The 27,845-nt window shown below is 42.7% G+C and overlaps 3 protein-coding genes across 3 annotated transcripts in view; all 3 read right to left on the bottom strand.

Moving 5' to 3' along the window:
* LOC126568604 (elongin-C) overlaps positions 1-27,845 on the bottom strand; it is a 589,072-nt gene that overhangs the window by 472,076 nt on the left and 89,151 nt on the right. The gene's annotated exons all lie outside the window — the stretch shown is intronic.
* LOC126568538 (28 kDa heat- and acid-stable phosphoprotein) overlaps positions 1-27,845 on the bottom strand; it is an 89,067-nt gene that overhangs the window by 23,439 nt on the left and 37,783 nt on the right. The window lies entirely within an intron of this gene.
* LOC126567557 (mucin-5AC-like) lies at positions 1,914-26,658 on the bottom strand. Its single transcript, XM_050223774.1, has 3 exons — positions 26,651-26,658; positions 25,596-25,621; positions 1,914-4,449 (listed from the first exon to the last, which is right to left on the bottom strand). The coding sequence occupies exons 1-3, from the start codon at positions 26,656-26,658 to the stop codon at positions 1,916-1,918; spliced, it is 2,568 nt and encodes an 855-aa protein (XP_050079731.1). The 3' UTR covers positions 1,914-1,915.

Raw genomic sequence — 27,845 nt, 5'->3', positions numbered from 1 at the left:
TTTTACATCTTGCTAGTACAAAAGAAAACTTAAGGTACTGGTCTAGAGTAATTGTATAATTTGATAGGAAAAGGATAGATAAGAGATTAATTTTTTACTCTCTGTGATGTGTGAGACAGCGGTTGTAACACGCTTTCGTTGTTTTCTTTTCGCATGATAGTCGTATGACACACTTAGCTGTGCGTCAAGTACTACTACTTTGCGACGATAAGGTCGCATCTTACTCCGCTTAACATAAACACACGCGACACCCATGTACATATACATATATTTGGCACATACATCCGGACACGAAAATTTTGACGTAGCAGCCGCTACTACTGCTGCCTCTAGTACTAAGTGATAATAGCTAGCACATGTAAGTAACTGGAGGTAAGATCCGACAGAGACTTCAAATAGGGTGGAAATTATACCAAAATATAGATCGTTACGGCGCGGGCCACTGTCTATGGAGAAAATAGGAGATTTGTTTAAGTTTCTAATGCACACTTCTTCTAACACGCTGCTCCTAAACGTAACACGTTGTGTAGTGTAGTAGTAACACATAAGTAACAGAGTTTTTTTTTTGTTTTGTTTTTGCACACAACATATCGCACCTTCGTAGTTCTATATAAGTATGTCCATGGGAAGATAAGTAGATAAAAGGGAGTTCTCTTCTTGTTTTCTCTATCGCTAGCTTCAGACAACACTATACTAGAGTTCACTTCCGTGCCATAAAATGGGTACATGCGTTGTATTTTTTTTCATATATAAGTGAGCGTGTGTGCGTGCTGGTGAGTACAGAGACAGTTCTAACGCTTAGACGTCTAATAGATAATACAAATCTTAACCGCTAATCTGGCTACTACACATAAAACGTCTTAATACAATGGTATATCGTTTGCTACTAGGTTTATATGTACAATTAGTCAGGGTATGGTTAGGAGGTTGAACGGAAAGGTACTAGATACAACTGCTGCTACAGAGGTGTTAACAGGTTGTCTCGTCTTCAGTGCTTCTTCGGAAATTCACATACTACCCACAAACTAAATACTCTTGAAAACCACATTCTTTGAGGGTATGTATCGGAATCTTTGAAAACTGCTTACTGAAGCAGTCTGATCTTTCGCCCTGCCCGCATGATCGTATCCCTTCCTACCGCGACTGGAAGATCCTTTGGAAAGATTAGTACTTTCAAGAAACGAAAATACTTCTTTTGCATCGTTTTAAAACAAAACATAGGGTAAGAGATTGTACAAATAAACAGCAACACCACCGAAGTGTTGAGAAAGTAAGGTCTTAAATGTAACATAAAATTAGGATGCTGAAGGAGCAGAAAAAAGGTATAAAAACAGTTTGCCATAAATTCTTACATTAGATAAGAAAGCAACTTTGAAAAACAATATCACAGATTGTCTGATTTGTAATGTAGGACGGTATTATGGAGGACGATCTTTAAACAGGGTGGTACCGAAAGATCAGACTAGAGTTAGAGAGAGGGAAAAAATAGCACTTGAAGGTGAAGAATTAGAAAGTTCAGGGACAGTGTTCACTACCGACCTTAACCTATCGTCAACCCTCGGTGTAACTACCAACGAGGATCATCCCGAATATCTCCCCTCTCAGGTCTCATATCTGTACAGAAACACGCACACGCACGCGCACTAAAATTACACTCAACACACTTCTATAGCAGCTTCCCTGTCGGAGGATTAGCGCCTGTGGTAGACATGGATATATTACGTAATACTTAAAGCTGGACTTGCGAAGCCTGCTGGTGTGGACTTTGGTAAAGGTTTGCCCCACTGTTCCCCGCCCGTGTCCCCGTGCGTGACAACCGGGAAAAACGGGAGCTTTCGAGGGGCTGGTTTTGTGGGCAGGGTAGTGTTTAAGGGATGTGTTCGGGGGACAACGAAGAGAGAATACGCGAACAGGCTTATCTCTGATGGTGCTGATTTAGCTGTCGGGCGTTCATCACCTTGTAGACTTCTTGTGCCGATACCTCCTTGTAGAAGTTTTCGCTCGGACTTTTCGAGTTACCTCGAGCCGTCGCGACCGGATGTGATGTTCTTGTCGTTTGCTGCTGCTGCTGCTGCTGCTGCTGCTGCTGGAAGCCTGTCGCCGAACGCCATCGGTTGTTGTTAGTTCCAGCCGTGTTGTCAGCTGGATCGTTGTTGGCACTTCCCGTGGTTGATGGCTGCAGTGAGCTGTCACGTACGAGCGGCATCCGCGACCAGAAGCGTAACAGCATCGGTTTGTTGCCTGTCTGGTCTACCTCCCAACCGGATGGGAGCCACCAGAAAGCAGGCCGCTGTGTCGTACTGTCCGGTGTCTTCTTGGGAAATAGGTCCGGCAGACGATTGCTGCTGGCCGGTGTTAGACGGTTCGTGGACGTACCGGGGAATCGAACACCGTTCGCTGGCTGATGGTAGTTATTACTCGCAGCACCGGTTAGCTGTTCTTCATCGCGTGACGGGAATCGAATACGCGTGCTGGATGAACTCATACCAAGCTGCTGCTCTTGCTGCTGCTGGTGGCGTCGCTTTTCAGCTACGATTTCGTTTATTTTACGCAACTGATCAAGATAGTTGTTATTGTTGCTACCAGACGGAGTGGATGCAAGTGGTTGAACCTGTAGGATGCTGCTCGTGGTGGTTGTTTCAGGGGTTACACTGGAGGACACACTCACTTCAGTCGTCGAAACGATCGTTGAAGCAGGGAGATGATGATAAACGAAACGATTGCTAGCTTCGTTTGCTTCCCGAAGCGCATGCTGAGCCTCGTGACGATCCACCTCCTCACTGTTCTTCTTATCTTCCGGAGAGTCTTGTCGGACATTTAAAACCGTTGGTTCTGGCGTGGCTCTTTGCGCACTGATCGCCTGCGTGGTGGTTTCCGGCGTGGCACGCGTTGTTCGATCCTGCTGGATGAGATGGCTGGCAGCTATTAGATGTGCTGACCCTCCTTTAATTCCCAAATCCCAGCTGCCCTTGATCGGTGTAATGATCTGCACTGAAGGCTTTGTAGGTATCGGCATAAGACCACGTACAGGCGGTGGAACTGTTGTTGTTGTGCTCACGGTTACAGGTTCTGGGAGTTTGTTTACGATCGTGGGTTCTTCGCTTGGTAGTGTTTCTGCTGTTGGAAGTGTATCCAGATCCATCTCAGACATGTCTGTAGTGGATGTATCTAGCGGAGCAAGTGAACTACGATTACTTATTACCTCTTCCAGCTCTAACTTCATCGCTTCAATATCCGACTCATCCTGTTCGATTGTACTAGTCGCACCAGTACTACTAACGTCCGTAGTAATCGTTGCGTCCTCCTCGTCCTTTGTCGTAGTCGTTGGTACTTCCTGCGTAGACAGCACGGTACTCACTACCGCATCACCACCATCCGTACCAGCTGTATCAGCAGCACGATCAGTCGTTGTACCGGTGCTGCTAGCGAGCTCAGTGACTGTAGACTCCGCTGTGCTGCTACCGTCGGCCATTGGTACATCAGTTGTAGTGGAGGAAACAAAAATACTTTGCACCACCGTACTATTGTTTGCTTCCAGCTCGACCTGACCGACCAGCGTTCCGTTGGGGAGGGTTTCGAATGCGAGAAAGGAGATGTCGGTGTGCGTACTTTCGGCGTTACTTTGGTCCACCTGGGCCGGCTCGGAGGATGCGCTGGTGGTGGACGTGGCAAGAAAGGGCTTCTCGGAGGATGGCTTATCCGGATCGCTTACCGACACGGTCGTTATCTTTGCCTTGTCCTGATCGACTGTCGTTATGTCCACCATCGCACTATCGTAAAAGCTTGGTGCGGGTATGTCTTTGTACGTTAGCTTGGTTGTCGGCGAAGGTTGGAGCTTGGGCGGTTTTGGTGGTTCCGGCGGTAAATCAATACTGAGCGGTAGATTCACATGGAACGGACCCGTCGAATCGTAATCGTAATCGTAGTCATCTTCCCCAGTACCTCCGTTGCTGCCACCGTCCCCATGCTGCGAGAAGAGACTCTGCAGCTTCGTCACCAGAATGTCGGCCGTGTTGATGCTCACCACCTGGATGCATTTGCCGTTGTAGTCTACCTTGTAGTCCGGCGGGCAGGCGGACGTGTTGTAGCTATTGAGAAACGGTGTGATAAAGATCGATTTGGGAGTGATTTTTTTCGACTTTCCACTGAGCGGCATCGGTGCCCGGCTGTCCTCCGATAGCCATGCCGCTTCCCACGTCAGATGATCCGGATTGTTGTCCAGTGGCTTGGAGGTGATTGGTAGGGCATCTGTCGTTACCAGTGCTGCTATTAGTACGCACCAGCAGCATAACGCCATCGTCGTTCGTGTTGGTGCCATCGTTTTGTGTTTCATCGATACCGTTAAGGTGGTCGTTTTCGCCCGTTTTCGCGGGATGCTGAAGGTTGTTATAGCTGACTCACGTTTCCCACCGGAACTGTGGCCACTAGTGCATGGTGCGATTGGGCAATCTGTGACGGGGAAGAGGATAAAAAGAAACAACAACAAAACAGCCATGAAAATCGCGCCACCAGCAGTAAATCTAATGGAATGAAGATGCCTTCCGGGGCATGAGGATTTATTTCGATGCATTTTTTTAGTTTTGTATGAGTCACCTAAAGGCATGTATTTTTGGTTGAAAAACCTTTCGAAGTGCAACACATGCATTGGGTCAGCATTTATAGTCAACAGAAAAAATTTGTTTTATGTTTTGAAAAGTTTAAATAATTAGATATTTTAAATATTTTTTAATCAATTTTGGTATTTTATTTTCTATTGTGGTTTTTCCTGTTCACGACGATGTGGAATGATTTTAGTAATAATTTAATTTTATGTTTTCATCTAAATAGTTTATTTACGTTAGTAATATTTTTAAGTCATTTTACTGTTTTTTTTTCTGTTTTGCTTCTATGGTCTGTGTATTTTATATTATTTTTTATTAAAAAAAATATTTTGGCAAAGAAAAATTAAAAAAATTTAATTTGCAAAATAAATTTACATTAGTAAAATTATTATTCTAAAAGAAATGATTTAGTATAAAGAAGAAAGCTAAATTTCCAAGAGAGCAAACGTATAAAACAAATGTACCAAGAACTTAGCAAATGACTCATAGTGCACCGAGACCATAAGTCACCCCGGGTGGAGTCATTAAGGTGCACGTTTGGCCACTCCAAGGCGCAGTTTATGTTTCCAACCGTTTTGTTCAAACATTTGCTGCACTCATCGTAAAGCTAATCGAACCGTAACAAAGTCAATCGATGGGCAACGCAACAGCCATTTCCAATCGAACGAACGCATCATCGCTGCAAGGTAACAAAGAGAGCTTCTTTTTTCTCCTTTTGACTCGATTTGCCAAATTGTAAGCCAGTACCTTCAGGCTTTTCAGCAATACAACATGCAAAGCGTCATAAAAATGTTTCGCGCCAGTTGCACCCAGCATGCTAGAAAGCCTCTCTCTTGATACAACCCCACTACCACGCTCGTTTCACACGGTATAGATCCGGATTGTTTGCGGTGGTGTGCTTTATCGTACCAACATGCATAATGATTAGAGTGAAAGGCTCCTCGTGTCGATTTCTAAAACACGCCGCATTACTATTGTACAAGCATGTCTTTGAGGTTATGTGTTGAGATGAGGTTTTTTTGCTGCGTACTGTAAGTGTTCAAATAGATTAACGATCATTTATTTACTGGTGATCCGATCAGAGCTAGAAAAATGTGCTCCATAACATCAAAGCACTAGATCTTTACTACCTGTCACACTAGGCATCACATACATCGATCAACCAGACGATCAAGAAGCGATCACTCACAACATACTCCTCTCTTTCCTAAAGCCTGACGTATGTTAAGTTGCTTGACCGAATGAGGGATGACATGTGCCGCCTTTATAGATCCATCTAGAGTGGAGCACGGTGATAGATAACCGGCTCTTCTGCACGAGCTTCGGTTTGACGTGCGAATCTTCTTCCAACGTAGCAAGCAAAAAGTAGAGGAAGCGATCGTGCCTCATTTCTGGGTCACAAAAGTGTAAGTTTTTTCTTACGTCTTACGTTCGATTTCATTCGCTGCAGGAACAGCTGAACTGCCGTGATGTTTCGGATAGGAATGAAACAAGTGAAGCATTGAAAGGTTGAGGATGAGCCCGTCGAAAGGCAGGCAAGATGAATAGATTGGTACGTGGCGTATCGCTCCGTGCCATGCTAGTTTTCGCCACGGGCGACATTGCGATACCATCAGTTAAGGCCACTTTAATCTTCGCTCCCAACCATTGGAGTGCCTGCAAAAGGGAAACATTCTTTCAAGCGGTCCAAACAAGAAATCACGCACCCCGTATGTTAGAGTCTTGAGGCTAGAGAGCGTGTTTTGCAGATTTTGGACAGGTTTAGCAATAAATCATCGATCTTCACTTTCAATGTGCTTATGGCGTGGTTTCGCTTTCTTCTGCCGCGAGCATAGTTTTTTTGTCAGTTCGTTATTTAGCCGAGATTTGTTCTGTAGAAAGTTTCGGACGGAACAAAATTGATTCCAGCGGGGAAAGTGTTCCCGAAATGGAGTAAATTTGAAATTCGCGTATTTTTTTGCTGTTGCTTTTACTGCTTTGGCCTGCAGAATGTTTTTCATGGCAGACGCGCATATACATGTGGATCGTCGATATGTCAGAGGCGACTTTGAAGACTTCCAATCAATCGGAGAATAAATCAAACGCTACAGATGTGAAGTGTCCGAAGGCGCATGCATATTGTTAAATTGAAACACGACGCTTCGCGAACTTCGATCTCGGCTTCTCCATTCACGATGATGACCACCAGATGGCTAAACAACGATCCGTACAAACATACACACGGTTGGCAGAACATTTATCTCTACGAATGTTTATGTATGCAAAAAAACACACACCAAACGATAAAAGGGGTAATCCTCATTGATCTTTTGGCGTATGTTTTTGAAGTGGTTTCTGTGGCTTGAAAATTGAAACGTTTCCTTCTGCCGTTTTGGAGTGGCTGACGGGTTCGTGTTTAGCGCTGTGCAAAATATAAACTCCAGGGTCGTCATAAAATAGTTGGACGTCGTCTTTCGGCCATGCGCATGCGTGTGTGATGATGATGCCTATTGGCTTATGGAGAAATTAACTACTGTCATCGAGAGCGTGCGTTATTAATGTTAAATTTTATGTGTTGTTTTTTTGTTTGTGCTCCGAGTTTTCTGTGAAAAACTCAGCAAACGGACACCCTCTAGTGGTGGTTTGCAATTGACCCCTGGTAGCCGTTTTATGACGCAGTTAAGCGAGAGCTGACCGCACACAAAACGCGTCTAATGATGTTTGCAGACGCATCGGCAGTTGTTAATTTGATCGGTTGTGCCAGGGTCACTTGTCTAAACGATCGTCAACAGATCCACGATCTGGGAAGTCGAGGATAGGTGGGTTAAGAGTGTAAAAGAGTAGAAGCAGGGAAAAAAGGCAACTTCAGCGGTTGGAGTATGTCTTATCGGTGATAATTATTTATGTGTTTCATTCGTATTGAAGGTTAGCAATTAATAGTTGGCAAAAGGGTAAGAAAATATGGAGACTAACGATTTGCAATATTTTTAAATTAATTACTGGTGGCTGAATGATAAATTGTGTGACATATTTACATAATAATTTGACTTTTGAAACGATGCTATAGTAAAAGGTAAACCAAACTAATCTTTAAGAATACAGCACATGTTTAAAGAAGTGTTGGCAGATTCGAGACCAGGAAAATTCGATGATTCAATGCCTAGAAAGATTCGAATCGCATTGGATCATCTAATTCGATTCGATTCGGATTTGGATTCGATTGGAATTCAGTATAAAGTGTTGGAAGATCCGTAAGCATCCATAGCAAAGCGGATTCGGATTCGAAACTCCATTGGGATTCGTTTTTTCCAACAATAGTTTGAAGCTAGAATTAGACATCAACACTCATCAATAATAAGGTCCAGTCGGGGATTAGGTCGATCCAAATAATTATTTGTGGTCAAGAATCTACATAGAGCGCCAGAGTGATATTTGAATATTGTAATGTGTAATATTTTCAAAAATTAATTTTGGACATTATTCTAATCGCAAAAAAACGATACATAAAAGGACCAACCGCTTCAATCTATCTTGGCACATCACTCACACCAGTGCCGATTGAAGATGGCTACTGATTTGAACCATCTGGATTCTTATTTACGCAATAAATCAACATCTTTCGCACGCGTCCACGCTTTAAAGTGCAAAGATACTACCCCGTCGTCGATCGTTCACCGCGAATCTTGGCACTTGCGATCTTACTTTCTTGGCAACATTCTGATCTCAAACAAAAAACAGATTCGATCATCCGTTCCATGCGCGAGGTGGCAGGAAAGTTGATTCAATAAAATAAATTATAAACGAGGTCATACATACGATTTCCATTAGCATCGGTGCGGGAATCGATGGTGGCCTTCTCACTGTAAGATACCTTTTTATCGTCCCAGTTGTCTACTTCTTTTGGTTTGTATTAGCTGGTGTGAGAATTTGGAACGTAAGTAGGAGGCGGTTCGATTGATTTGGTTGAATAACAAACATTTCGGTCACCTTTGAAGAAAGAGTTTAAGGTTCAGTTTTAAAGATTAAACCTTAAAGGTCAAACGCAAGCGATATGAAAAATGAAGTATCTGCCATTTGAGAATTAAGGATTATAAGCAGAAAAAAAGATTATTATGTTTTTGGTGACTTTTGAATGTTGATGACAACCATCTATTCCTGTTCGGGAACAGCAGAAGGTGTGAAGCATTTAAAGAGTTGACTTTATTATCCAGGTGATAAAATAGAGGAAATTGAGGAAAATAGAAATTATTTTTGTTCAACTTATCACTTGTGTCATTCAATTCATTTTATAAACATCAAGCTCCAATTTCTTGTTTTCACCCGCACACGCAAACCACGTCAATTCTTTCGCAAAAGTTCGTGGCTCTTTTTGTTTTGGGATTCAGTCACGCCGGACGCCACAGCACATATTTTACCGTCGCGATCGCCTACACGCCACCGATCGCGTGACCGGAGTTTTTATTCTCTTATTTTGACTGCAATTTTATTCAATTTAACCTCATCGAAGGCGCTTGTTTTTTGCTGCTGCTGCCGCTGTTCGTCTTTCGTGATTGTATAATTTTTGTGACAACTTTAAATTGTTTGTTTTTGTGCGAGGAATTGCAGAAAAAATGGAGGACTCGAAACCAATGGAAGTGGAATTATTTTGACAGCTTCACTGTGAAACGAGCTGTCAGCAGCAAACGTTTACGAATTGCAAAATACCACATGCTTGTGTGTGTCACAATCAGACCCCCCCTGCCCCCCATTCCCCCTCCACACTAACCCAGGCATATCACCGTGTCTCTTCGAAGGTGGAAGTTTTTTAAAAGGTTAACCGAGAAAACGGAACTCTTTAATCATTCCCAAAATCGGTCCGTCCCATCGCTTCGGGTAAAACACAGCATCGCGGGGATAAAGGCTCAGGCTTATTTTCCATTTTTTTTTGGGAGTATAAATTTCTTTTCATCTTACTTTGAAGATAAGAGCACCGGTTGGCCCGCTAGAAATGACAGCGCTTTTGGGCTGACACATTGAGTGGATCAGGATCTCCGGGTGGTCGATGTATGTTGCGCGAGAGTGATCGTTGCGAAAGAGAAAGTTTACCAGAAACTTGACCTTGGTCTTGTGTTAGGGCTGACTTTTATTTTTCGATTAATGTCTTGTGTTGAGGTAGAAATACCAAATAAAATAGCGACATATGCGGTCAGATTTGAGAGATCAGTTCAAAGAAAGGCTTTTGAAGATGTCATCAAGCCATCTTAAAGGGCAACCAGGTGGTAGAGGCGTCTTACCTCCCAGGACCAGGGTTCAAATACCATCCGGGACCGTTCCTCCATAGTGAGGAATGACTGGCCAACTACGTGATACATCAGAAACTCTAGTAATCCCTTAGATGGCTGGCGTGACCTAGTAGGTCGTTGTTACACCAAGATAACAACGAAGTCAAAACTAACAACTTATTTGCTATGAGTTCATTGGAATGTTTTCGATTCTTCAAAATAAACAAACATACAAATGATTAAGTAAACTGATGCTACTTTGTGACCCAGCTATCATCACCTTCACAAATCTCCCATTTTATGTTGCACCAGGGACTATTTAACTACGTGACTATTGCGCTTTTAAGATAGCTCCAGATCGTTTACACTTAATCTACTGAGCATCATGAAATCAGCTCGCTCATAAATCCGCCCGGGACGTGATAAACGTGCCATGATTTTAGAGACCAATTGCTTTTAGAACTCTCCTCCGGTGATAGTTGTTTTCTAGTTCACTGACACAACATTTGAAACATGGCACGTTTTGCACAACTTACGCATTTATACACAAACACATAAACCCTCCCATTTAATAAATTTGATTACCTTCAGTTTTTATTTATCCTTTTTTTTCGGATACCTTCCTTCCTTCCTAACTTTTGGAAGGACTTTTCAGCACAAATGCACAATTCAACTTATATGACCGATAACTCAGGGATATGACCTTTTTTTTTTTTTGGGGATTGAATGTCGATGTTCACTGACATAACCCGCAGGACCAACTGCTAACCGAAACGAATCTTCAAGGTGTATTTATGCATTTGCCTAAGCAAAAAAGTTCCTTAAAAAAAGGAATCCAAAAACTTTTACGTTACCCTTTCCTTTTTTGTCCCGGTGTCCCGACCGACAACACACAGCACACCTGAGGCATATCGCCGGTTTTTGGCAACTGTGAAATATGGGTAGCAAAACCCCGAAATGGTTGATAAAATAATACCCAATTTTGAGAACTCTTCCTAAGCGAGAAACTTTCTACACACATTGTGAGAAGCAAAAGAAACAAGAAAACAAAGAGGAAAAACTTTTTCCTTACGTCATTGCACGAATGTTTTCATTGTTCTAGAGGGCTTTCGCCCAGTTGGACGTGAGAGGACACACAATTATGCCATCGCAGAATGCAGCAAGCACAATGAGTTGACCCTTCATTTTTAGGGAACAACTTTCTCATGACGTATGTACCATTTCCTGTCAATAACAATTGGACTTCCAACTAATAATGGTAAGCAAACCGAAAGGTTGCACAAAAGATAACAACATCTTGTGCAGGTTGAATAAACAATATCGAAACTGATGGCTGCCCAAAATGCATCCACACACTCCTAAAACTGCTCTAGACACGATGGAATGCAGAAGGAAAAAAAGTCCCATAAAAAAGGCCAACCCACAATGATGTCAAGGACGAGCGGCTGAACGGTTCCTGCCTGATTAACAAAGTCACGTTCCTTGCGAAACCCTTTTCTTGTCTTCTCACCCCCTTTTTCTCTCTCTCTCTCTCGTGCGTAAAGCTCCTGCTGACATGAGTCTAATGCTGTTAAATGTAACCCGTGTCATCTTGGGTTTGCTCGGCTTATCGGTTTCTTTATTTTGCCAAGTCATTACCGTGTTTTGGATGAGATATTTAATGTGGTGTAGGCAAATGGAAAGCTTTTAAAATCTTATGTTGGTAAATTTTTGATGCGACCCGCGTCGCCATCTTTATTTTTTGACGAAGAGAGCTTGAAACAGGTATTCTGCACGGAAGGACCTTTACTGTGAAGAGCGTTTGCCATGCTGTTTTGTATGAGATTAAAATCACTAGAGCCCACAATATTGGAGAGCAAAGCCCAAAGGTCAGTCTTAATCAGATTAGAAGGTGGGTCACACTTTAAAAAAAGGCCTTTTGAAAAATTCTAATTGGAGTTGAGGACCCAGGTAGTGGAAGAGGTAATTTGCAGTGACTCACAGCAATCAAAATGTCTTGTAATTATAATAGCACAAAGAAATAGTTTGCAAATCGAAGACTTCTTTCTTAGACAGTGCTGCCTATCATCCATCCCAAGCCATGAGAACTTACCCTGCCTCAAACGGCCCTAACGAATACACCATCAATCAAAGCACATCTTCAAGCCGATGCAAATGCCTCGACCGGAGTCCGGCCAATTTCACAACGGCATAATGTCAAGCAGCCAGGAGAGCAGAAACGCGACAGAAGACGGCAAACACATTCTAGCAACGTGTAAATCAATTAAACCCCATCGTTAACACTCCAGTAACCTTGGCTTTTAGTGTTGCTTGGCGGTGACAAGATTCATGACGTTTGTGCTTCCCGCACAACCATACTACCAGACACACAAGCCCAAGAAGCGTTGTGGTGGTCCGGGATGGGTAATTGAGGCATCGCTTCGCATCGCAAGACACTAAGCAGCCATTATGACTCAATAGCGTAATGAGGTATTAGTTTTTTATCCTTTCTAGCAGACCACCAGCAATTGGGAGAAGGAAAAAATCGTGGTTTTGTATGACATTTAGCTACTAACGAAGGAGGTCAATGTTTCCCTTCAGAAGCTTTTTTCTTTTTTCATCCAATAAACGAATTGCTCACAAGTTCGACTACCTTTCGACTCATCGTCACCGATTCTTGTTAGGAAATCTAGTTGATCCCGCTGCTGATGGGCATCAGAATGCGAAACCTAATGAGGCTTATCAGACCTCCGTTGCGGTAGGATTCCAGTCCAAACTTGGAAGCATCGAAGAGACACAGAAGATCTACACCCTCGAAAGTTCACTGACAGCTAACGGATGCGAAGACCACCAGCACCACGTGCCGTAAAAGCAGCCTTGTCCGTGTATCTCGTCGCCTAGAATCTCTCAAACGTAGAAAGAAACGGACAACTACCATAATGATTGCCTAAAGTTGTCTTTTGAATTGGTTGGCCGGTTCTTCATCGCTACCCGTATCTCTTCTCTTCTGGGTGCCATTAGAACGTGTCTGAGAAATGATGGCACCCGAGGGTAGCAATATATACCTGACTGAAGCGATGCGCCGGTGTCCTCGGGAGTCTCTTTCGAAACGGCGTGCTAACGGTGGTGGCATTTATGGCCGTGTTGATGCGCTAGAACAAATGCTACCTCATCATGCTTATTGATGGGAAACACTCCAAATGAGCGACCTACCGTTTTATCGGGTCCCTTCGGTTTCTGTTCCCTTTCGACAACCGATCAATCCAACAAGCTAGGTGCGGGGGTCGCGCGGTCTCTAATTATGCGACAACCATTATCGGCTGTCGAGCGATGTTCAAGCTGTCAGATTTAAGTGCGTTTTTTTTCGTGTGCCCAACAATTGTTACAACGCAAAACAAAGCTAGTTACAATGGCGGTGTGATGGTAGAAAAAGGAAAATGCATCGTAGGAATTTGTAAACACACCGAGCCGTCGTCGTCAGGGCGTCTATGACGGGGGAGTGAAACACGTTCAAATATGCAAGGCCAGCCTACGTCAAGGATTCGTGGTACGGAAAAAACGGAAGGAAACAGCACACCCCCATCGCTGTACATTGAAATCAAAACCCCAGAGCAACACGTTTCGAACATTGGTCTTTGGATCTTTTGTTGGATGTACTTTGCGGTTAGGTTTCTCAAACTCGCCACGACCGTAGTGATGGAATTCGGCATGAAACTAATATCCACCACGAAATGGGAATAGAAATGTGTATGCGCATGTTGCTTTTTCTTTGTTTTTCTACCAAAGTTTAAGCTTTAAATGATGATGATGAGTCAGAGCGGTTGGAATGTGTACCTCGGACGGCTTCGTCAGAATTGTGTGGGATCCGGACGACAACGATAGAATGAATTGTGCTTTTCCTGCGGATTATGAATGTCTGACGAACTGGGTCAGAAGGTTACCAAGAGCCTGGGACTCAGCCAGGGTGTACCGATTAAAAGCTATCGTAAGTGCAATATTTATTGCACCATAAACTTTAGTTCCGACATGCGGAAGAGCACATGTTAATGAACTGTGCGATCTAAAACAGAGTGTTCTGGTTTTAAGTTTTTGTTAGTGGGTCAGTTAGAGCCTAAGTAATATTATTGACCAGAAATAGCTATTAATGGCAGGTGAAGTCCAACTGAGGTCGTAGAGCCAAAAGGAGAAATAGTGTTTTCTTGAAGTATTCTAGACATTTCATATTCAGCGTCTTAAAAGCAACGAAGACAAACAATTGAATGTCTCAATCAACCAGTAACATAAAGCAACACCTCCAACCTATTTGCAAGAATCGAGAAGAAAGTGGATTCAGAATCTGCGTACCAGGGAAGCTACTGCTGCTGTTGCTGCTATTTATCGTGTCTCCAATTCAAACGCGTGCCATTCACGGGGCAGATTTCCACCCATGCAATGACCGATTTGACCGCAATACCTGAGCAGACTAGTTAAACCGGCCGCCTTTGCCTCATTCGCAGTGTTCATATTTAATCCCATCGAATCAAATCGATTGCGTGCGGCAGCAATTGCTAAAATAACACTCTCCTCAACTCAATCACGTAACACAGCAACGTCAGAAAACGCCCGGAAAGGTGTTTCAACCGTGTGGCGAGGTGTGGTTTTACATTGAACGTTTAACGTTAAATAATTCGCTTTCCATGGCGTTACTCCCGCGCTGTGTGATGCGTCTTTATTTATGTGTGCCATTTCTTCATTGAGGGTGTGTATGTTTTTGAGGGCGGTGGAATGGTTCTAATGGCTTACTTTGCCAATACCGTCGAGTGCGCAGAATCGTACACCTCACACCTTCATATGGGGCTTTTATGGGGGGGGGGGGGGTCCAGTGCGAAGAAAAGGGCTAGCAGACAAACAGCCAATGTCCATTAACTACTGCAAAAAGACTAAATGGCGTCCAGAGAGTAACCTCCGCTCTGGTCAATATAATCATAATTTTGTGCCATCTTGGGGATTAGTTGCGGAATTTCCCGTCCCAACTGAAGCCTTCGCGCTCCGGTGAGAGCACCGACACACACATACACACATTTATGCTAATCGTATGCAAAGAGCGTGTACCACCAGCGCCAGCATTTGGGAAGGGGCAGCCGGTATGCGAATATTATTCTTTAACGGTTGTGTTGTGCCACACTGTTTGAGGCTCGACAATCGAGGCCCAGAAATTCAAGAGCTGCCGGGTAAGTGTCGGTAGGAGTTATTACAAGCTGATAGCCGGCAGCTTAGATCAGCAGATGCATAAATGTGCGGGCTACACCTCGATGCCACGAGTTTGTTGTGTTGTTTTTGCTTAATATGTTTTGATTTGATTTTGTTACGGTTTCCGAGCCCGTCGGCTGTGCTGATTTTTGGAGCGCATTAGCAAACAGGCATGAATACTTCTGGCTATTGTTGAAGCAGACGAGTAGTACACATTAACGGTGGACGTGTTTTAAGCCTTTATTTCTTGGACGGTGCCCCGGTTGGATGGTTCTTGCCCAAGGGCCGCATTATTTGGCCGGTAAAAGTGGAATAATTCTCTTAATTGAATATTTTAGGCAAATTTTAATAGCAAAATCGAATTTCTGTGTAGTTTGAGTCCAGGGAAATGATTGTTTATACACGCTAGTTCTCATGAAATTTGACTTACAGGATAACTTAAAATGCAGGAAAGTGGAATGAACAAACTTTTTGTCAAATTATTTTTAAAAATGTTTCTAACGCCAAAACTCCAATGCTGAAAAAGCAAAGTATTTGGGTACTTTAGAAATATTTCACAAGCCTTTGAAATGCTTTCCTCCAACATCAACATATGCGTCGCTTAAGTATGGCCAAGCAACAGTAACTTCTTCGTTTAAAGCCTTTTTCGTTTTAATGTTCTCCCCTTCCATTACCTGATAGTCTATCACAAGGACTCAAGTCGTAAATGAATATTACTATTGCACAAAACCAACAAAAAAAACCTCTCATAAGTGCATACAGCTCACGCACACGCAAGTGGGAAGGTGTTTTGTGCACCGAACTTGATGGTCAACTTGAAAGACCCATCAGAGAATGACCATCGATGCATGCGTGAACTGCTGCTCGAATAATCACACCACTGCTTGGGATGGTGTCGTTTTCTAGCAGGGTTTTTCCCCTGCATGAACCTCCTTCAACCTTGGTTGGTTGGCAGGCGGTTTCCCCATCAAGATGCGTTAATGCGGAGGGATTATTTAGAATGCACGCACGCACAACATCACCACCCGCGAACCTTATTATTCTGGCGACTCTGAAGTGTCTAGGACGTACGGTTTTCAGCGAAGACATCATCACCGATGCTCTTGTTATGCTTTGTATCCCTCACCATCATCAACAGCCCGGCAACTGCAAAAGGTCGGACACATCTCCACTGCGGTATCATCATGACAGACACGAGACAGACGGATAGACGCGGCATTTGCTCGGAGGAACGTTTGCAAACAACAACAAACGCACTGGAGCAATATTATACTAACCGAATTGCATGCGTTGATAACAAGTTGATTTGATTGAGCGTATTAAGCCGTATTAAGGCTAAAGAATATGACAGTCTCCCCCGTCATGAATTACAAGAGTCTTTGGGGAGTCTGCCGAGCCTTTGCAGTGTTTGTTTGAAGTTGGAAGCTCATTCAACTAGCATTAAATTCAACCCAACATTTCGAAATGATTTGGCGAATAGGCTATTTGTGCGCTGCTTCAAACTATTATATCTCGCGGCAAAATAGACGTCAGTTGGTATGAGACGCATTCAGATGAATATGTTGGCTTATCATGGATTATGTTTTCAATGCTGAATGAGTGTTCTGTGTGTGTGTGTGGGCATCAGCTAAAGCGAACATTATGAGGAAGCTGTGTTACCGTGCCAGTATAAACCAGTTAACTCTTGTTTGTTCAGCTTCTACAGAACTTCCGGAAAAATCCAGATGAACGATGACGTTTTCATTTAAAACCTTACCACTGATTACGCTTGTAACAAGCTTGAAATAACAAATGACGTGTAAGTGCACAAATTAAAATGTAAAAATATCATTTCAAGAACAGGAAAAGTACAGCAGCATTGCGCATATTTTGTTTGTTTTTTGAGCAGGTATGGCAGGTAATTTTTATTTATATTTTAATTACAATTTAACTTTCTGCCTCGTAAACTTGCATCAGTTGGGCGGCATTTTAGCAAAAGGTGACTTGTTTACATTGGCCTTTTTTTTCTATTTAAAAGGGCACCGATTTAATGAATTCATTTTTGAATTTCATTTTTGACCGAAAATTCGCGATCTCTCAGAGCTAGGACACATTATGGTTGGCATGCTTAGAACCCCCCAAACGCTTCATTTTTTCCAGTTCTTTTGCTTCGAGCTGATGGCGAGATCTCTGCACCATCTTTTGTGGTCGATTTTCAATACAGATTGCAACTTCTCGGATACTTCTTGTACTATGAATCTCGTTGGTTCCTGTCAGTCTTGCAGAAAAGAAGCCGAGACGTGTCATCCATTTCTCTGATCGTGAGCCACAGTTTCTGTTGAATGTTCCGATCGCTTAAAATGGGTTTACAGTCCAAATCAGGCTTCCACTCAATAGATTTTACCTTCTCCAGAAGTACCAAAATCTGATAGATATTTATCCTATTATACCTGATCTACAAAAAATATGTCGCAAAGCCTGATTCTTTTTGGGCCCTGGGGATTGAGCAGACGGTAGGAACATACTATATGTAACCTATTGGTTTAGATTGACCACTGATGGACCTGAACTGGAAATGTAATTCCATGAAAAATCGAAAAATTTTGCCGTTTTTTGGAATGCATACGTTTCAGCGAATTATGTGTCAGGAACTACTAATGTTTGTGTATTTTCAAAAGCAATTTCAAGTATAAATATAACATTTTTTGATCATATATCATGAACTCCGTAACAAGATCATATCAATATTGTTTCTAAAGATATAACACAAGAATTCATACAAGTACGACTTCAGAATTAAGAAGCGTTTCCTCGCCTAAAATTGTTTGCAAGTATCTTCACATTGATTCACACACAAAAAAACCCTAAATGATTAATCATTTGTACACCGTACGCTGTACAAAACTGCGCATTAAAACATTTATAGCAAAACATATAATTATACGATTATCCCCCGTCTAACCAGGCATCAAAACATAATCGTGGTAATAAAAATTCCTCATCGGTTGCTTTGCACATTGGACTAAACCGCGCTGCCAATAACAGCGAGAACACAGACAAAACTTGTACAAAACGATTCATTCCCGAGAGGGAGGATAGTTCGATACGATTTTCCTCCCCTGCGGTGGAAAACAATGGTGAATGAAACAAAAAAAAAAAGGGCGGCAAACACTACTGTTTTAAGCTATTTCCGCTCTCACACAGCAGTCAACTGAGCAGTCCGGACGAGCACATAAAATGAGCCGTTTTTATGTCGGACCTGAGTGTGTTTTGTTGGGGTGGTGGGGTGGTGGGGTGGTGTTGCGAAGCGAAAGAACAAACACACACTTTTCGCTATTGCATAATCAAAATCCCCTCCCCACAGCACACTAATTTACATTCTCAAGCGATCGGTAATGCTCGCATTGGGATGGCCCCGTCTCGTTTCTTCTTCCAATAAATAAAATCGACAATAAAATGTTTGCCGAAGGGCTAGAACTATTATAGTAGGGTTTTCCCTGTGTACGACCACCATCACCAACAACACTACACTAAAACGAGATCAGCTTCTTCGGAGTGCACACACGCTCTCTCTAAACTAGGCTAATGGACTGCAGATGATCGAAACAACACGAACAGCACGCGCAGATCACCGAACAAAACAAAAACCTTGCGCCCGGCATCCGAACATGGCAAATTCCGGTGTGTGGCTGTGTGCGACGACTACTGCAACCGATTGAACAGCATAAATACGTTTCCGAATCATTCTCCCAGCCATAAGAATGGGAAAATCACTAAACGATCGTGTTAACTTTGGAGCTTAATATTTTGACCCAATAAATACTTCGCCTGACCGGAAGAGTTACAAGTGTGCTACCGGGGTAATGGAGTTCTTTTATTGATTTACATTGGACCCGTTTTGAAGGGGGTGGAAGGGCGCAAAAATTTACGATCGCCGCTCTGAGCTGCCTATTATAGGTCGAGGATCACTTTAAATTCTTTGCGATTTCATCATGCTTCTAAACGCTCAACAGGGGGTGAAACTTCGGCTTAGGAGCCGTTTGTAGCCAAGATGGATGTTACAACGAGGTTCGGAAGTTGTCCAAAACCACAAAAAACACCCTCAAAAATGACAAACATGTTTTTAATGCAACGAATTTTCATTCGCCCATTATGTGTGGTGGGACTTTTGCATAGAACGTCTTTTTTCTCTCCTTTATTCATCCATCTTCGATTGAGACATAATGTTATGGGTCGATAATAGGAAGGAGCACAAAAAAAACCACTCTCTCATTCACATGCCCCTTCCCTGGTCGTTCTCCTTCCTCTTCACCCGCAAGGGTGAAAATTCATCCGGCTTCACTATTGGTGCTAATGATCTGCTAAGAGAAATCGCTTGCTTACGACTTTTCACAACATGTTGTCAACTTGATTGGAGCCGCATAGGGGCAGAGCGGACAGCAGTTGTGCTAGGGCACCGCGGCACTGCACAGTGAAAAGTGGAAAGGAATGAAAATTATTAGCCATAACAAACAGTCATCAGCATCTTTCGAAGCTCGTGGCTCGACCATCCTCCTCCATCTTTACCGCGAAAGCGGCCGAGGGGAAGAAAGCGTCGCGGAATGGGACGAAATGATGCAATCCCGAGTGCATTAGCGCATGGATTGCAGTCCGTCCAGTAGTCTATCATTAGCTCTGGTGGCTAGTTGGTTGAAGGAGTGCTATTAATTATCCGATGGGCGGCATTCGATCGCTCTAAGCTGCTCTTCGATCGAAGCCTAACAATGTTTGTGAGCAGATGAATCAAGCGCTTTAAAATAGGAAATTAATTGATTGATCCAATCCGATGTAAAAGGCGAGATGGAAGGAAAACAAGATAAATAAATGCGATTTATTTTTCGCGATAAGCGAAACAGGTCGCAGCTTCCTGTGGAGGAAGATAAGATAACTATTTTGAATTGATCTGGTTGGCATTTAAGGTTCGTGTTTAAAACTATTTTTATTAGTGACATTTTACCAATTTATTTTTATATTGAGCCTCTTCAGGCTTTTTTTGTGTTCTTTTGGGCGATACGACTCAATAAGACAATACTCTTGACCTCGTAATTGAATCATAAAAATCCTCACCACTACGAAGAAACGGCCCGAATGAGATTTGAACCCCAGTCCTGCCGAGTCAAGATCGATGCCGCTGTCACCCTGCTAACCAGAAGCCCTGTGCTTAGTGTGTATGAATGTTAATGATAAACATGGAATGGCATAAGTGACACTTTTGTTGTATTCTTACTGGGCAAACCTAAACCATGAACTGACATTAAAACGGCATAAAATATGGAAAAATTTTACAGAAATTTTTGTGTTAAATTTATTAAAAAGAATTTTAAACTACATGTTACAATTGATTTTATCAAGGCCACTGATGAAACTTCTCGAAAAAAAAATCCACTTAAGAGGGCCTGCCAACCGTACATCAACACTTCCTGTTAAAAGCCCATCGTTAATTAGTGCATTTTCGTCGTTCCACCCCAAGATACCAATCGTGTGTACCGGATTTAGAGCAGATAGCAGCATATCACACATTGGAAATCTTTTCCTCGCAGATCAAGTTTGTACGAGACAGAGAGATCAACCCGATGGGAAACTTATAATTGCACATCGCTCTACCAGGAAACATTTTAATTAAGCCGTTGTCGGTGAAATGTTGTTTTGCATGCTGCAAAAAGATGAAGCGTGGATAAAGTGTAAAAGATAAATTTTCGACGATTTACAAAGTATTCGCGGAAAGATAAATGATTCGATACGCTTTCCTCACATGGGTGTGGTGCTAATGATTTCTTATGTAAAATGTCTGCACAATTTCCCACCGCATTGGATGTGGCTGGAAGCCCTCTTTCACTGGGGGCCCGGACTGTGAGATGGACCTACACCCGTCAAAAGTGGCATTGCATCCTCCTTAGGGTTTTGTAGGATTTTTTGGTGTTGGAAAAGAAATTTGACACTTAAACGTCACACGAAAAATGTGCTCTCGCTACGATCTACACAGCGTGGCTCCGATGGATGGGATCCGAGGAAGTGAATGGAATGTGTTTTGACCACAGAGAAGGCCACCGGCCACCTGCAACACACTGCACCAGACCCGTGTGCGTGTAAAGTTTATGTTTTCTTTGTCCATTTTGCAAACGGTACGACGGTGGGGTGGGCAAGCAGCATTTTGCATGAAGAATTCTGACGTCGTGCCGTGGTGTTATTGTGACTGTTGGATGGCTCAGTTTTCGGAGTTCCAAAACAGTTCCAAGCATGATGGCTGCGTGTGCTCTCAGTTCAACTGCCCATTGAACTTGCCATTGAAAGCGCACGTTCAAGCGCAAGGCTGCACGTCGGTGGTGGCGTTCGTCTGCAGCTTGTTGGACAAATTCTACCGAACACGCAAAACCCGTACGTGGTTTCCGTGTCTGTCGGCAGTGTTTAGCCGAAAGCAGAGCCTTCAGTGTACAGAGAAGAGTTGGCCTTTTCGATTTTGTGTCTTGTGGCACGCGTACGTGACACTTCCCTCCAGAGGTGGATGAGTTTTGGGGATGAGTCAGTGTCGGTGACATTTGTGAAATTGTTAGAATTACGTTGATTTTCAGCGAAATAACAGTTTCTTTGGCTGGCAACTGTTGCTCGGAGCGATACGGAAGACCACCCCGTTTCGGGGAGTTTGTTGGCGGATCTCCTTGAGCAGTGTTTTTGAAGCAGCGATCACTGTACGTGATACGAAATTAATTAACCCACAGTCAAGGCAAGCGCTCGATGAACTTTGACGGCCGTAGTTAAAGGAGCAGTTAAAAAATCATGTATGAATGCCTTTATTAGCGGAATGTTGCAACGTCATGTGAAATTGTGTTAATTGTTTGAATGAAGAAAATTCAATTGATTTTATGTCTCGTCGGGAAATGGGTTGTTTATTAGTATTTCATTGACACTAACAAGAGGAAATAGAGGAATTTGAGATACATTCCTGGATTATTACAAACACACGGTACAAGAACCAATATGATGAGTGAACATAAAACAAGCCTTCTATCATGATCTTAAATTATTTATTTATTGATTATTACGGTCCAGTGCCGTGTTGTCAACACCGCTTGTGTTGAGTAGATTTTCAGAGATTTATAAGGCATTTCCTCCTTATTCTTTGCCTTATCCCGGGATCATGATCTTAATATTTAACTAAAAAACTTTAAACGAACATAATTGCGTCTCTCAAACCTTGAAAATTATAGTCACATACCTTCCTTTTTTTTCAATTTGAAATTCAATTTGAAAAATAAAAACCCAGTCACGCTTTAAATACACCCATAACCCACCCATTAAAGTAAACGATCGGAAATTTACCAATTGACCAAGTATCACGATCATTTGTGTTTTATCGCGCGCATTTAGCGCGTTCAAGCCAAAAACGTCTCCCCCCCGTACATCGCGAGCGCGCATTCTCACGAGGGACCTCCGCAGCACAGTGAACAACCTTTAACCGGACAGCGCGTGATGAAGAGTTGTGGCCCAAATTAACCACTCCGCTGTACGCTTTCGGCGAACAATCTTCCCAGCAAGCTGCCGTGAAAAATCAACCACACAATGGAAATGCGTCAAACGTGTTGATCTGCATGATGATCGTCCACCCTTTAGAGAGAGAGAGAGGGAGAGGGGGAAAAAGTTTAATCATACCCATGTAATGATGGTGCATCGAGGTGTGTTTTCGCTTTCGAAGGGGTCATTTCCCAAAAGAAGAAAACCAATTGAACCCCTTACAAGCCGTTCGAGTAAGGCTTATTAAATGTTTAAAGTATGGTGAGGCTAAAACATGATTGAATGCGATGGATCATTCTTGCCAAAACAAAGGTCGAAAAAATATTAAAACGATCAAAACGATCCTCGACCCATTTGTTGTTGGGCTCAAAGGGAATCAAAACATAAAAGCGAGAACGAAATGCAAGCGTAAGCACGTAACGAATTACATAATGATAGGAATTTTCTCGCCTCATAATGCTTCATATGCGCGCTGCTTGCGTTAGGGACGTTAGGGAATGTGTAAGCGTCCGATTCGCTGGAAACATGACGCTGTAACATCTCTTCTACAAGAGTTAACCAACAAGATACAACGCCAGCTATCTCCAGTTACAACTCTTTCTCTCTTTTTTTTTCGGGACGGGAACATTTAACTGCCTCATGAATCCGAAAGAACCCATCCACGAACGATTTGGAGTAGAACAACACATGAACAAAAAAGCAAACCAGTTCGCTCGTGAGAACTGACAAAGCTAACATGAGCACGTCTCGTACCGGCCGCTAGTTACGGCGAGAACCTATGATAAATGGTAAAAACATTATGTACGATGTAATACTACCAAACACGACAGTTTCGGTTAGTGGTTTGTTCGCGGCCTGTAAGCGAATATGTTTTGCCGCAACGCGGCAACGAAAAACACATACGGCGAGTGACATGACATCCCGGGAGGACGTGAAAAACAAAACCATGTTTCTTGGCGCGATCGTCCGCAAGGCAGGGTTGTGGAAATGTGTACCAAAAGGGGGGTAATGGGTTTTATCGGCAGTTGGAAAAACAACAGCAAGCGGTGGGCATTACCGGTTTTAGAGCAATAATTCAGATGGAGATGAAATTATGTTGGGCTGGGAACCGCACAAATTGGAGCATTTGATGCTAGCGACTGTCCGATTGGTGGCATTGAAGGTCGCGGATGTATGATGGACAGCAGAAGTTTATGTTTTGATGGATGGATTTGATGGAAAATTGGAGATAATGCAATTTTTTAATTCAATCTGAAGGCATTATAGGCATTTGGTGAACCAAAAATAGTGACGATAAATAAAGCTGGCCTTGGTATTTTGCTAGATGATTCTACAATCCCTCATTTGAATAGGTATTTTAGTAGTAGTGTTTTGGTTCTGTGTTCGTTCTTACTCGCCGGAGTTCTTGTGGATCGATACTGAATCTGTTTTTAAGTAGAGAAAGTCATGACCCGTTACACAATCTTGGAGAGTCTGATATTTGATATAAGGGAGATATAAGACTAAAAAAAAGAGTAATATTAAGAGTCCACACCTCCATCTTCCCCGCCGAAGCAATAGCTATTCAACTAGCGGCCGACGAAGGATTACAGACTGACCGACCGAACGTCATCTTCAGCGACAGTGCCAGTGTTCTGGCTGCCCTGGAACACGGCACCTCCACAGACCCCACGTACAGCTTCTAAACTCCATCCCCGACAATCGTTTTCTGTTGGATTCCGGGTCATTCCGGAATCAACGGAAACGAGAAAGCCGACCAACTTGCCAACGATGGTAGCCTTCGTCCTGACGAACCATACTACACCCTTTCACGCCGTGATGCCATTCGCTTGACCAACACCATCATCTCCCAACACTGGAACTCCACATGGCACAACGTAGACCTCAGCAAAAAAAACTCCGTCCTATCAAGCACAACACCTCTTCATGGGAAGATACCGAATCCAGCCACATCCAAAGAGTCCTTTCCTGCCTTGTTATAGGTCATACCCGTCTTACGCACTCCTACCTCGTTGAAAAATCCAGTCCTCCACTCTGCTTCTGTGGTGTTGACATCACCGTCCGCAACATCCTCACCGATAGCCATGGATACACGACACAGCGAGCCACCTGCCAACTAGAAACTAATTTAACGACAATCCTATCACCAGACAAACTCCAGCAGAACCGCCTCATTAGATTTTTACGCATCAGTCATTTATACAAAGAAATTTAAGCAATAGTTTAAACTTATCCGATACCATATGCCATAATCGCAATAGTTTTCCATAATATTTGAGCCACATATACGATAGTTTTGTATTATAATAAACCATTTTTTTATACAGTAGAGAGGCGAATGTAGTCTCTAAGACTCAAAGCCTCTATAAATTAAAAAAAAAATAAGATCTTGATGTTGTCCTGCGTGCGTCGCTGTCAGAGAGCTGTAATTTTATTTGTTATTCTCAACATTACTTTCACGCTAGCGAGTGGGCCTTTTGGTCCATCGGACAATAAGCCAAATTATGAAATTCTGAAATTATGATAACACCATATCTTGCTAGCGTCACTGAAGTCAAGAAGATTCATGTTAAAATTGGTAGCAATTTATGATCTTTTTTAATCAGAGAATGACATGACTCGGAACACAATCTTGGTGAGTCTGATGTTTGATATGAGAGAGACATAAGCCTGAAAATAAAGAAATAGAAAGTCCCTACCACAGCAAAACATTTTCTTTCTCCTGAAGACATTATGGACATTATAATCAAAATTATTTTGATTTTTATGAAGTTAAATGATAAGACCACATATCGCTTTTGCTTCACCATTTTATGCATCATTGAAGTCAAGAAGATTGAAATTAAAGTTGAAAGAAATGTCATGAAGGAAACAAATCACATGTTTCAAGGTCTCGTCTCTGTCTAGTGTTAATAACATTGTCATAAATAATGACTCCGACAAGCTTTCCACAAACATTGTTCTTTCTCGCTCTCATAAAAACAAACACGTCGAAGCATAATTATTGTCCTCCTCTTACCTGTATTTTTACTGCCACAAGTAGAGCTGCAAAGAAAGAAGAGAAGAAAGACGCTCTGATTAGTATGATGCTACACCACCGCAGTACTCTTGGCTTAAAATTACTTGACAAATGAGCTTTAAGTGCCACTCAATAGGGAGCTAAACAAAAAAACTAATAAGAAAATACAATGTGAGACACAAAAGAAAACATGAATCGAAACATACTGACGAGAAAATCTTAAAGCAAAGAGAGTTTGTTCCCTCCGTTTGCCGCCTTTAAACTTTTACTTCTCACCATCGCTCGCGTACACGCTTTCATGGTCGAGGTCAGGTCGGGACTAAATTTTCATCACCATCGTTTCACCAAGCGATCCCAACTTCTTCCGCACGAAATGCGGAGGGTGCGTTTGTTCCAAAAAATGAAATGAGCTGGGAATTGTTGCCCACTGTCTTGGAACAATGCAGAAAACGAGCGGTATTTGTTTTTCCATCCCAAAAAAAAAAGAGCGATGGTGATGCACGATTTTTTAAATTAATTTATACGACATGGGACTTTCCTGTTTCTGTTAAGGAAAGACAACAAAAATTGGAGAGAAAGGAAGAGCTTAAAAAATAATCTTCCCCTCAGGGGTCATAAATAATTAACACGCACCCATACCAACAGAGCCGTGAAAGAGGACGCATAGCTCGATGTCAAGAAAGTAAGCATCCAAAGCATGTTTGATGTTTCGCATGCGTTCTTCGTACGATGCACAACATCCAGGGAAAAATAATTGCAATAAGCTTTCGTACGAATTTGTGCTCTGCGAGGCGTGTTTACAAGCGGCGATATTTGACGCGAAATGTCAAACGGTTGTGCATCCTCCTTCACGCAGCCTCCAGGGTTGGATATCAGCGTGCTTTCAGGAAGCGAGAGATTTGTAGGCCTTTTTTGTATTGGGGGTCCGTACAGCACAAAGGAATACCGATCGTAAAAGCAGTCAATTTCAACCTATCGGACGCCCAACCCTTTCATGATGATGATGGTAGCGAGCGCGCGAGCGAAACCACCAGCTGGGAGAGTTATTCACTTGCCATAGCATCTTGACCGACGGATCCGTCTGTCAACGGGACTCGTCGGATTGTGGGGGGAATACCACAATCGCCGTGATATTAATATTTATTTTTATTGCCCGTTGGACGCTACCTTTATAAGGATGACCGGTGTCGGTGTAAGACGCCAACCCGCGGTTTGGTTCAGCTCCTACGGCGACTAGTTTTCCGGATGTGCGAAACCGTAATTAACGCCACTTCTCTGTGCTCACTTTGTGCGTGATCTGGCAAGGATGCGCGCGTGTGTAGTGGATGCGATTGGTTCTTTTCCGTGATTGTGATTGAATTTCATTGTAGTTGCCTGCTGCCGGTGTTCCTGCTGCTTGCCGGCCGGCCGGACACAAACGACCTTCAGCTTCAGATCACAGCTCCAGAAGGTAAACGGTTGAAAAGGTCAGCATGGCGCGCCCGTATCACACATGTGCCCCACTCGGATGCAAATGCTGATTGATGATGCGTTTAATGTAATTTAATGTTGCTAGTGTTGGATGATGTTTATTTTTAGCACGTGCTCTTGCTTCGCGACCATACGGGAGTGCGCGCAATGATAAAGCGATTGGCTTGTAATGATTTCATTTCATATCGTGTGTTTGCATATTTTTCCCGGCCTCTGTTTTTATTGCTCTTCTTTACTTAATGCTCTTTATTGTCTCTTTTATGTCCCTTTCATCAACAACTATGGTCAGCGTGAGTGCTTTTAAACCATTGAGCAATCATCATCGTAAGAAATCAGTCGATTTATGGGTAAAGATTTTAAATCAAGAATGGTTTCATATCATTAATATTGTTTCGTACAGCAAAACAAAAAGCTTTATCGTTTAAAGCGACTTCCCAAAAGCGAAAATTTCTATTACTGTTGGGCTGTTTGCCAAAATCGCTTTACGAAACAATTAGAGCAGAAAATCAATCTTGCTGTGCTGGACGAAATCCGGTCAACCAAAGTATTATTTCATCGCAAATGTAAACTTTTTGGCAGAGCTTTCCTTAAGGTTTTTTTTCCTTTTTTTTTACTTCCAAGTTGCAAAGCAAATTTTGCGACTCATCACAGTTCGTTGGCAACGATAATGAATGGTTGTTCTAATCGAGGTGGATCGTTTGAGTAAGCGATTTGGATTATGGATTTATTTCTTCATGAGACATGATGTGGCTGAGGATATTATTATTGTAATCTGCATCA

The sequence above is a fragment of the Anopheles maculipalpis genome, chromosome 2RL, assembly GCF_943734695.1.
Source record: "Anopheles maculipalpis chromosome 2RL, idAnoMacuDA_375_x, whole genome shotgun sequence".
NCBI lineage: Eukaryota > Metazoa > Arthropoda > Insecta > Diptera > Culicidae > Anopheles > Anopheles maculipalpis.
The sequence above is the reverse complement of the archived record's forward strand: the minus strand, read 5'-3'. Positions and strand labels throughout refer to the sequence as shown.

Bases quoted from the DNA above. Each gene is read 5' to 3' on its own strand.
- LOC126567557 (XM_050223774.1), bottom strand. The intron at 4,450-25,595 runs GTAAGAGGAGGA...TCCCCGTCACAG, and splicing joins TTGTGGCAGTAAAAATACAG to ATTGCCCAATCGCACCATGC.